Here is an 11904-nt window from a genome sequence, read left to right on the forward strand (position 1 = left end):
GAGCTCATAAATGCCCTGCTGCTATGGTCTTCACAGATGCCGAGTGTTCTCATGTTCCATTGTAAATGCACCGGCCCGTCTAACCGATATAGCATTCCCCGCAGGATAAGGAAATGTGATATATAACCCATTTCTTGCACATGGCATATTGTTTTCTATAGTTTGAGTTGCATGTTTTCTTTTGAGTAGTTGTTTGGTCGACTTTGCGGCAAATAGACGGTGCATTTGTCCCCCTCTATCCTTTGTGTTTGTGTTTATGTTCTAGCTGACACTTATATCTCACATGTACCAACTAGCTCACCTTCAGACTAACTTTTGGTAAATGGTAAAAAAAACAATGAAATTATATATATATGTATTTTTTCTGGTTCCACTTTCAGCAAGCTTTGTCACATGTAGAGTGAATATTTTGGTGGTGTGTGTGCCAGATGAATGCTTCACAATGTACAATGAGTAAAAAAATGACCTACCTTTCGGACAGTATCCCGGCATCTTGGGACCTGCGCCATAGAACTGCAACTTTCTCAGTTCACTATTTGTGGAGTAGTCGACGTCGTCAGGCTAAAAGAAAAAGAAAGAAGGCATTGCAATTCACTTTTCTGCAGTTCTGTTAATTGAACTTTATACAAACCACCACCAAGTCCAAATCTGCCCTGCCCACACAGAGGTAAAGGTGTTGTGACAGGCTCTTTCCAAGTAAAATCTAACCAACTCAACTAAGTAGAATCTTTAGGTCAGCATCCCGAGAGAACTCGGAAAAACTACTATTGTACCCAAATGATGCTAAAGATTTTCTAAACTGTCAGGAATAACAGTGACACTTAGGGGCAACATGCAAAAGTGGTAAAGTCGACTACACTCAGTTTCACCTTACGATAAACCGAAGCAGACACTACGAGCCATCGGAGCCAATCCACAGCTCCGAGCGCGTCATGCGGCGGTCACGTGGCACATGTGGAGCACCGGAGTGCCCAGGTTTGCTTTTAACTTCCGCTGCAGTCTGCCGCAAGGTGAAACCTGGTATAGACTCGTTTCTTATAGCTCCACTCTAACCATTCCAAATTCTGCTTGTAGAACATTTTTTTGCCAGCCAGTTCTTCCAGAGATTCATCTCCCCGAAAGCCAGCAAAAACATTTCCTTTTGGTGAGCGCATGCGTAGGGCAGGATCACCTACGCAAGTACCGTCCTGCAACTTGCACCGCTAGTGCACAGGGCCCCTTCTCGCACCTTTTGCTACCGCCTTCTCCACCTTCCACCCCAATGTCTCTTCTGCAGGAAACACCTATTCCTTATTACAAAAATGAAAGAGAGGCACGGAAGACAGTAGAGACGTGCCATCTGCGTCGTCTCCTATGTCCCTCTTTCGTTTTTGCTATTTAGTCCCCAACACGCTCAACCAAATCTAATCCTCATTTGCTCATTCTCTGCCATTGCGTCATCCGAGAGACACAGAACCGCTCCGCCATCCTAAGGACACCCAGTTCTGTCTCAAAGCAGCTCGTCGCAACCCCTCGTCGCAACCCACGCCACCACCGCGGCAGCTCTACCGGCGCTTCGCGCACCCGACTGAAGGCGACGCCGAAGAGGGGCCATGGCACTTGACTCACAGAGGGTGCGTCCTCTGCCAGTTCCTTGCCGTGGCGCTTGGACCGCCGTGCCGAACGGTCGGGTGGCGGCTTGATGGCCTGACGAGACGGGATTCCGTGTGGCACGTAATCCCGGTCCTTCTTGTCGCAGTCCTCGGAGTCCTCTGACAGATTCTGAACGCGGCGTGGCCGGTCGTGCGTGGGAGGGGAGAGCGTACATCCCGGTTCGTGCGAAGTCCCGTCGAGACGGAGGGGAGTTAGGGAAGGACGGAGAGGAGCAGGGAAGCAAAGGAAAGGGAAAGAAAAAGAAAGAAAATGTTAGAAAATGTTCGAGGAGTGTTTCTTCTTTACACAAACGTCACTGACTGTATGGTGGCCGGACCTGCCGTAGTTAATGGCTCCTTTGTTAGAAGAGGAAAGGAGTCGGCAAAAAGAATGAATGCCTAGAGAAGGAGTACATTTACCGAGATATTTTTAAAATAAATGAATCCCAAACTGTAAACCATAACATACACTGCAGGTATGAGTCGAGGCAGTCCAAGTTGCATTGGTCCTACGTGCATAAACTTGCTGCCCCCAACTTCTATGCTTACCGTGATGAAATATTTAAAACTGTAGCAAATATCAACAAAGGAATATTATGCAACACACATAGTAAACTACAAAACATACCACACTTCAGTAATGCCACTCTAATATTTTCATCACAAAAAATTTAAAAACAAAAAAGGAGTTAGGTTAAACACACCAGATAACAACTTGTGTAAAAAATATTAATAATAAAAAAAATTCTATCACTGACAAGACAGAAAAATAACCTATATTTTGTTTCAGCTTGGCTCCGACATAGCCAAAGCAATGGGTTGCCGGGGCCAAAGAAACGCCGGTGCTAGGTCACGCGCCTTCGCCTGCACTTTGTGGCGGACAGTTTCGTCTGCTACACGATTTAAAAAATTGTTTTGCATCATGGAATGAAACCCCTGTTGGATGCGGTGGCTGCAGGGTCGTAGCACTGAGGCAGCTTGGCAGAGGAAGGCCGCACGGGGCTGGAACACGGAAGTTGGCAACGTTCGGTGCCCAGACTCTCCCTCTCTGCCGCGGTGCCCGAGCCGTCCAGAGCCCACGAAAAAGGCGGGTTGAGCTCCGAGCTCTTTGGGTCGACAGCCGTAAGGACGAAGTATAGAACTGAATTCGAACAAAGCAGCACGCTCTCTCCGCAAAGCACATAACAGCAACAAAAGCAAACAGCGTCCCTCCAGTTGCACTGGAGTACTACAGTGAAACCCGTTTAGACCGAACCCACGTACTGCGAATTATTGTCGATATTGAACTCACAAAACTTTTAAATAAAAATGCATGTAAAAAGTACTTTCTATAACGAACAACATATTGGCTATATCAAACTTTTCCCCCCCGGAAAGGCTTCCTAAAACGTACAAACAATTGTCTTCTAGCCTGTCCCTTCCCTCAAAAAAGAAGTAGAAAAAAGAAGAAAATTCCAAAAGCTCAACTTGCAAACAAAATTGAGTGAAGAAAAGCGATTCAGAAGGGGAGAAAGCTAAAAAATACACCCTGCACGCATGCACCCAAAAAAGAAATCCATCCCAAAGCGTTTGCCCACGAAGAGAAGAGACTCAGAAGAGGAGGTAAGCTAAAAAAACGCTGCACGCATGCAAAAACAACAACAAAAAAACTTTACAACGCGTTGTTACAAGGCGCAAGTGAAGATATGAGAAAGAAAGAGAAGCTCTCGACCTTAGAACGAACGCATCGTGGAAGTTCGTTGTAAATGGTTTTTGCTATACCGAACTGATTGTAGTGTTTCCTGCTGTTCGTTATAAACGGGTTTGACTGTACGTGTTTTCTCGCTGCTCCACTGACACCACATGATTTCACCTCCGATTGCCACTTCGACACCCGATTTTGATTCGTTTTTCATCAGAGAGCGTTCCTTGTTGTCAGCAGATCAACTTTTCGTCGATTTCCCAACGCATGTCAGCTGTGATGTTCGTTGAACTTTGCAGTACAACACGACCTGAGACTCCCGACAAAGTCTAGAGGACACTTCCATCATAATTTCTGGCGCCCGATACCCAAGCGATGCCCTTCTTCTTGCGTCATGGGTAAAAATGAGGAAACGGGACTCAGTATATGGTCATACTGCTAGCGTTGCGGCTCTAAAGTCTCAGTTAAACCTAACTTCATTAGCTCCCCGCCGTAAAGGCTGCGTCTCTGCCTATTTCACAAAATATTCCACCATCCTCCGGACATTAGTTTGATGCTTTTACAACCTCCTCCCCGATCCTCTCGTAGATTAACGAACTCTAACCGTGTGCAGCGCATCTCTGGATCCACTAACGCATTTAATAACTCATTTTTTTCCCTAGCGATTTCAGAATGGAAAGTACTACTTGAGTGCATCGCCTAAATAATATGCCCGGACACTTTCCATTCCCCCTTGGTTTTGCATTTTTAAGGGGAATAATGACTGCCTGTTTGCTCTCTATTTTTGGTTCCCTGGTGGATTATTATTGAGTGTGTGTTTGTTGATGAAATAGTTGTTCTTTCATAGTTTGTTGCTGTTTCATTGTTTCTTTCATTGACTGATATGTGATTGATCCCCCCCCCCCCCCCCCCCCCCCTTATGTAATGTCCCCAAAAGAGGACCTTTAAGGGTAAATGAATGAATGAATGAATCATTCTGAAGCAACTTGAAGCGGAGAGCGTCGATCTTGAAGCGCATGATTCGGCTATTAAAACCACAAAATTACAAACAAACGAAAAAAGAAGTATAGTAGGAGGATCAGTGTTGCCAGCAGGTAATTGTTATTCGTCGAAGCATACTGTAAACGATTAAATTTTTGTGAGGACCTCATTTTCGCGAATCTCTCGAATCGCGTACAATTCGCGAAAAATATGTCCCACAAACAATTCGCTACATCCCGCAAACAATTCGTGAACGCTACGGAAGCTACACTCGATTCGCGAAAATTAGAACCCGCGAATAATTTTAAATTTCCAGCTTCGGCCCGATTTGCGAAAATTTGAGCTCGCGAAAAGTAAATCGTTTACAGTATTCATTACCATATTATTAAGAATGTGGAATGTCATTTATTTTATTCGTTTATTTTTTTTAATAATTAGTACTTACAAAACATTACTGGAAAATTGTGCAATTTTTGCACACAAACAAAAAATTTCTCAAATTTTACTTTTGCGGACTTTTGTGACTTGTATTAACGCTTTTTTTTTTTTTTTTCAGGTTGTGAATTGTTTTTTAGCGTTTGGATGCACTAAGAGCGAAGCTGAAACGTATAGAACAAGTTATATTCAGTTACAATTCCATCTTTTACTCTTTGGTTCTCTATTCCTCACGAAGCTTTTTTTTTTCAGATGGGCTTTTAATAACACAGAATAACATACAAAATAAAACTGACATTTCTTGCAATGTACAAAACGTCAATAACACAACTTCCTCGAAAGAAACCAGAGCTTTCAACAGTTTGCAGTGATAGAAAGAAAAATGGGCCTCTCTACTCAACTTATGCTTTTCTTAACTTTAAATGATTGCTGTTCAAATTTTTTAATTTTAAGACTTAGAAACACAAAAACATTATCTCTAAGTTAAAGGAAATGAAATAATCTTAATTTGCTCGTTGCACCAATTCATTATTTTAGCCTCAAACTTTAGAAAATGCCAGGCATGACGATAAGGCTACAAGTAGCTGACCAATTCAGTCACAAAACAGCTGGCATATTTAAAGTACAGCTCAGAATGCTACAATCTGGTATACCATGTCAATCTCACCATCTAGCTCACCTAAAACTTCACGACGCCACTCAGGTGGATGAAAAACATTTCCTCCCATCTTTATACCCTGCCTCACAACTTATGTGCAGCAACATGGAAGCCGTGGCTACAAAAACCCATCTCTATGTCGTCCTCATAAACATATTGTTTTACTGAAAAAACCTACTTTAATAAGCCCGTTCTCTCCGTTGTGCTTCACTACAGATGTTTTGAGGGCAGCTGTGCATAGGTGCAGGCATAACAGACATTTACTTTTTGTTTCCTTCTATTCCATTGGCTTCACCTCACAACACTGTTGTCGTACAACAGGTTATTGGCCTGTAGAGACGCTAGAGTAATTTTGCCTTAGAACAGGATTTGTGTGGGTTTGCCATTGCCCACTACAGTGGCTAGGTATCTGGGCAAGGCAAGAGGTCAGTTATGGCAAGTCAAAGCTGGCGTTCGCTGAAGTCGTCTACACTGAACGAACCATTTGTGATGGCTATGGCTGCACGCTTGCTGCAAAGCCCCCTTTCAACTGATTAAGACGAGCCAAATAAATATGATGGAAATCGGATTAAGTATATTTGATTTTTATATTATTGTAGCACAGAAGCTGATATTCATATTCTTGAGCAAATACGGAAGAATGCTAAAAAGCATAATACCAAACAAAACAACAAAAAAAAGTTAAAAAATCCATTGTAATAAAGCTGCTATAAACAAACTAACGCCATCCCAGTAGAAGTTCTTCCAGTCACTGAAAGGCCTCCCTAATCAAGCTAGTACAAAACCATGACCAGAGTCCCAGTTCACAATCACTTAGAAAAAGGCCTTCCCGATGCCACCTGTTCACACCTACCAGAGGATTAATACCCCATGCTGAAAATCAAGACCTTTCAGTGTTTGTGTCGTTTTTTGCCTGCAGTCTCGGTGTTAATGTCATATTGAATCGAAACCAGCTCATTTGCTCCCTTACATTCATTTCATATGCTATCAGTTGTTCCAGATAAAAAATTAAGCCACATTCCCATTTAATTCAAGAAAATAAGAGTTCACAAAGAGAAGATCTCTGTCTGCTACAGGGCACTGAGTAAGTGGTTCTCACAATAAGATTTTTCAAATCCAACTCGACACCCGTTCTCACCAAGCCACTTTTCATCCCAATCTAGAATACCGAGGGAAAAAGCAGCTTGGAAGAAAGCAAACGCATTCAATATTTTTTTGTAAGTAACAGAAGAAATTCAGCCACCTGGAAATGACGTCAGCTAACACAAACAAGCCATAAAGAGGAGAGAAAACGGGGACTCACGATTTCGCCTAGGCTGGCACCACTCTGAAACACGTCGTAGGGATAGAGGATGCGCTCATAGTGCTGCCTCAGGAGGGATCCCACGGTGCGCATCGGAGCGTATCCCATCCGTGCCGCCACCTTGGTCCACTTCTTGTCCCGGCACACTTGCTCCATTCCTCCTTCATCGTGCACAAACTGCCAAGACACATAAAAAGAGGCAGGGGCGTTACGGTTAGTTCGCAGACTTCCCGGTGTCGATTTGTGACAAAACTCAAACTCATCTCGTCGTTTACAAATCTGGATGAGAATTTTACTGGTAGCACCTCGGCTAAAACGTTTCAAAATGTCCTTTCGCAGGTTCACATTTTCACTGCTTCATACTCATTTTTTACTTAATGCCATCCCAGTGAAGTGACAATGTATGACCACAAATGCATCCCTTAGAGTCTTTGGGTTCCAGCGCGTATATAACATGCAGCTCTTCTAACCACTTTGTTTTCTGCATATTTTTTTTTGTTGGCTTGCAAGTAAGTTGTATCAAATATGCCTCAGCTGTTTGGAACTGTACTCGAGTTAGTTGCTGCATTCCATTTACTTGTGCCATCTGAACTCCGTGCACACTGCCATATTATATTTATGATTGCAGCCTATCTAAAAACACGACCGGAAGTACAATTCCCTGCACCGCACGGCGGGTGCAGGTAAATCGAATGAGCACAGTGTGTTCAAAGAAGATTAATTTGTGTGTTGTGTGATCGTTACTATCAAGCGAATTAATATAATAGATATGAATAGGCGGGCTCATGAATTTATACATTTCGTATAACAGGAGAACAATGCGTGGTCCGAGGTTTCCATATAATGTCGTGAATGACGACTGACCCGTGCTGCCATGTTACATCTTACATGTTCTAGTAAGCTGTGTTATCTTCCAAATATGTATAAAGAATGACATATTTACAATTAACATTTAGTTACTTTGAAGAAAGCTGTGAATATTAACCTTAATACTTTTTATGAGCAGAGATTTCAAAGTTGCGTAGACACTTTTGTTTCATCTAAACTTTAAATATATTTTTCATCCTAAACAATTTTTTTGATTCTGTTTGTGAGACATTGTAAACAAATAAATGTTAGGCTAGCATAAGACAAAGGAGGAACGAGGGACGGCGTATAATTTCTTTCAGACTATATGTACAGTCGTTTCTTCATAAAAAAACATATAAATTAATTCACTGCCCCTGGCACCCAAAGCATAAAGCTAGGAAAGGAGGCTATGAGAAATTGATCTGCAATATTCCTGCGAATTGCAAATGTGAATTTGTTGTGACAATTGTTTGCACAAAATATATATCGCATAGGTCAGGGGCATAACTGAACCCAGCAAGCATTGCTCCATTGCTTCAGCACTTGAAGCTTTTTATCAGAAAACTTGCAAGAATAGGTATTGATCAAACCTGTGTAGTGTAATGGCTGCATGCTTATGAGAAAATAGATAGGTGGGTGAAATATGTGAAAATTTTAATTATCAGCGGGTGCTAAGCAAGTTGCATTTTAGATTAGACTAATTTTGCAATATTGGTTGCTGGGGGTGCGCTTTTAGGCATTGTGAAAACTAGATTGCTATGCTTTCCCTGCAAAGCAAAAAAAAATTATGATACCTTGCATAATAAAAAGGAATGATACAAACCCGATATAGATTGTAGAGATCAAGGGCTTTCTTCTCGATGTTTGGTATCTTCAATCTTGAACCCTATGCAAGAAAACAATTTGTGAGATGGCTATCACAAAGCACAATGCACTTTTGTGCTTATTAGCGTATCACGTGCAACAACTAAAAAATCTCAAAAGAAATAACAAACAGAACAGAGTGCACAGCGTGGAGAGCATAGATAGGGTAGTACATAAGCAACCAGTGGTAATTCAGAATATGCGGTAAGGAACAATTGTGCCAAAGCAGTATTGCGCAGGTAGGCAAGAAATAACATACTTTTTCTTCTGGCTTGTTCTTGGGCTCGAAGCTTACCTGAAGATCCCAGAACTTTGCTATTTGATCCAGGAAGTTCAGTTTTATGCGAGTTGTAGCCTACAAAAGGAATAGAGAGAGATTTACTGTGCTGAAGTATCGAGTAACAATTAAAAAAGGAGCATTGGGAGTTAGAATTAAACAATTAAAGAATGAAAACGAATGACAACTTTTTGGAATTGCATAATGTATAATCACTTCATGCAATACATGGAAGAGAACATGCATGAGCTGGCCTACTTCATCATTGTAGCGGAAGTGAGCTAGAAAACATGTCCTTGCTAACACTAAAAAGGCCAAAGGCACACACTGCATGCAACAGATTGAACACAGCTTGTGGCCAAACATCCAAAAGTGGCAGAAATGGGACTCACTTCAAGCTCATTTAGACGCTGTACCCTTGGAGTGAACTTGAAATTTTCGACATCTACAGCAAAGGGGGGCTGCCAGTCCTAAGAAACAATAACAAAAAAAAAGTAAGGGAAACTCCCTCGAGCACATATCACTTCAGACCTACACAACTCTTACAAAATCGATTTTCACGGTTTCCGGGTACAATTTCCGCCGCACAACGCGCAGAATAGCCGCCTCGTCCTTTATTTGGTCGGCCGATGAATTTTTACTCGTGAGAGTGCGTCGAACGCGATGCAGGGCCATTATTAATTATATAAGTAAATCACCATAAAAATATCGAGGCAGTGTTCCATTTCGAACACGAAAGGAAGCCTCGATTTTTAGCGGCACTTCCGATGCTTTCCCGAGGAGATACGGCGAGAAAAATAAAAAGCAGCAGTCAAAGGTGACTCGGGGGGGCCCAGCCCCCCTGCGCTTCCCTATGACGGCTTCTCTGATGAAGAGAGGGGGACGGCATACGGGGTCGCTCGACGTAGTACGTTGACGCCATTTTATGAGTCGGACATTTTGAAACGTTCGTCCCCAAGAAAAAAAAAAATTAAAAAAACCAAAACCCTAGTTTTTATCTGCAGCTTTCGATTTCCTCGCTTTTTCTATCGCCCTCGTAAGTTTTTTTGTTTGAAGCTGTCCGTACACTAAACGAGGCGGACGACTCAGAACACGTCCAATTTTGTTTCATTCGCTTTTCGAACACCAAACGAAATTTCCAGCGTGCTCAGTTGACAAAACAAAGTCGGCTAATCCACTGATAATCCGTTCCTCGCATTCACGCAAGCATCACGAACCAGGACCCCAAAGCCTGACGGCCCCCAACGCAGCGTGCGTTCCTCACAGCTACACCTGGGATGGACGACAGGCTGGGGAGGTGACTCGAATGTCCATTTCAAGGCGCAGTGTCATTCGTGTCCGGGTGGAACACAGCACAGAGCACCGCTTTCAAACTCGAAATTCCAAGCTCCCGAACAGGGCGGGCTCACCGACTTTGACAACACAGCCTGAACTCGAACACACCCTGGGAGATTTAAATCCCCCATATGAAAACAAAAGACGCCATCTTCGTGTTTGAAGTGCGTTTCGCACGGGAAGCTTTTTTCTCATTTTGGGCCGCCGCAACATGCTTTTTCTTTCCCCCAACGGGGCTTCGGTGGTGTTGGTAAGCGAGGACCGAATGTCGCGGTGGAATGTGTAACATAAGAATGGCAGGGTACTAACCGGGGGTGGCCTTATTTTGCAAATCCCAGTCTGTTCCGCGACGGGTCGAATTTTCGCAATGTATGCCATGGGATCTTTAAACTCTTCGGCTGTCGGCTCAAAGACCGGAGCCTCCGGCGGCGGCACGAATTCAGCTTCGGCGTTAGTCATGGCGAGCTGCCTTACGAACGTATATTTCGAGATATTTTCACTCCGCTACGAGACATGTCCACGTCTGTCCATTTTCTTCGCATGCACGGGCGAGAGTCCGGGTGCTCTCTTCCGCACTCCGCGTCAGAAAATAGATCCTCGTCGGGTCCTCTTTTGTTTTTACACGGAAGAAGCGTTAAGAGACGGAAAACGTCGAATATACGACGTTGAAATTAGTAATAATAAGGACGCGTACGTCCATACATTTCTAATTGTGGGGCCATTCGCGTCGCGGAAGCTTCTAAGCGTCGGCGTAGGAATACAACCGGAACTTTATATCTTTTGTTGGTGCTGCCGTGCCGCCGCGCTGCGCCTGGCTGGCTTGGGTTCGCTCAAAAAAGAGCGATCACGCACATTCTTTTTTTCTGTTTTGTTTTTTACTCAGGGGCGACTTAGGTAGTGGACGCATTCTGGGATGTTGTATGAGTTCATCGATGGTTTTCCTCCGTTGTTTTACGTGTTCGTACGTCAGCTCCCTCCGGTCGTGATCGCGGTCCCTCTTTTCGAATACGTTATGTTGATATTTCGAACGAACTACGTTCTAGGCAGGGCTGTCCGCGACGCTCGTAGGTTGTGTGCGTTTGACATTTCATTTTGATTTTGTGACGCTTTGAACCCCACAGCTTACGCCTTTGTCACGTCGAGCGATGTTTCCACTGGCAAAGTGTGAACTCGTTCGAGGTCTCCTTTCACGGAAACGAAGCGACGTAACGCAGATGCGTAAAAGCGTGTTGACTCGCCCTGCATCTCGCGCAATATTCACGCGTTACGGTGTTCAACGAACCCGCTATGAAGTCTAGTTTTGAGCATTTCGATCATGGTGTCGTTGTGTCAGGTCGCAAAGAGCGGAGACGCATGTCTACTCAACTTGCTGATCCTAATCGCGCGACTCTTCCGTTTATTTAGAGCAAATTTTAGTTACGTGTTTTTGTAAAACACGAGACGGCATGTTCACAATAAATTCACCCGAACGAAGAGCTGAACAACTCACGTTTGGATCAGGAATCCTCAAACTTCTCTGCTGCCGCGGACAGTCGTAAGAATAAAAACACCCAACCGACACCTCCAGGCGCGCGTTCTTGTCGTCTGGACCACAGTTGTCTGGACGGTCTTCTGGACGAAAACCGTGTTTTGTTTTGTTTTTTCCTTCCTTTTCCACACGCAAAACGAAAAAAAGAAAAGAAACAAAGTTGGGTGCAGCCTTACACCAATAAATTGTCGGCGGCAAGTGCGCGTCAAAGAGACAATTCGGAAGGCGGGGAAGCGCGGGACAAAACGTTTATGGCCTCGAGGGAGCTACAGTTTGTAACCATGTTGCCCCTCGGCTCGCAGCCCGTTCCCCCCGCCTCTGTTGACTTCAAAAAAAAAAAAAAAAAAAGAACACCACAACCG

General features: G+C 43.7%; 1 protein-coding gene across 9 annotated transcripts in view; it reads right to left on the minus strand.

Annotated features, from left to right (window-relative positions):
• LOC8042168 (lysine-specific demethylase 5A) overlaps window positions 1–10582 on the minus strand; it is a 53438-nt gene extending 42856 nt beyond the window's left edge. For 3 of the 9 annotated variants that reach the window (XM_029987272.4, XM_029987273.4, XM_029987276.4), the window contains exons 1-7: window positions 10324–10559; window positions 9072–9149; window positions 8662–8757; window positions 8362–8424; window positions 6690–6866; window positions 1609–1761; window positions 471–561 (exon numbers count right to left, since the gene is read on the minus strand). In XM_029987272.4, the coding sequence (XP_029843132.3) occupies window positions 471–561; window positions 1609–1761; window positions 6690–6866; window positions 8362–8424; window positions 8662–8757; window positions 9072–9149; window positions 10324–10473 (808 nt within the window). In that variant the 5' untranslated portion in view covers window positions 10474–10559. Of the gene's footprint in view, window positions 1–470; window positions 562–1608; window positions 1762–6689; window positions 6867–8361; window positions 8425–8661; window positions 8758–9071; window positions 9150–10323 lie in introns of all 9 variants that reach the window. The other 6 variants (XM_040499071.2, XM_029987275.4, XM_040499072.2 and 3 more) reach the window with 4 other exon arrangements.
• Window positions 10583–11904: the final 1322 nt, after the last annotated feature.

Source organism: Ixodes scapularis, unplaced genomic scaffold, assembly GCF_016920785.2.
Source record: "Ixodes scapularis isolate PalLabHiFi unplaced genomic scaffold, ASM1692078v2 PGA_scaffold2__306_contigs__length_199485367, whole genome shotgun sequence".
Lineage (NCBI taxonomy): Eukaryota > Metazoa > Arthropoda > Arachnida > Ixodida > Ixodidae > Ixodes > Ixodes scapularis.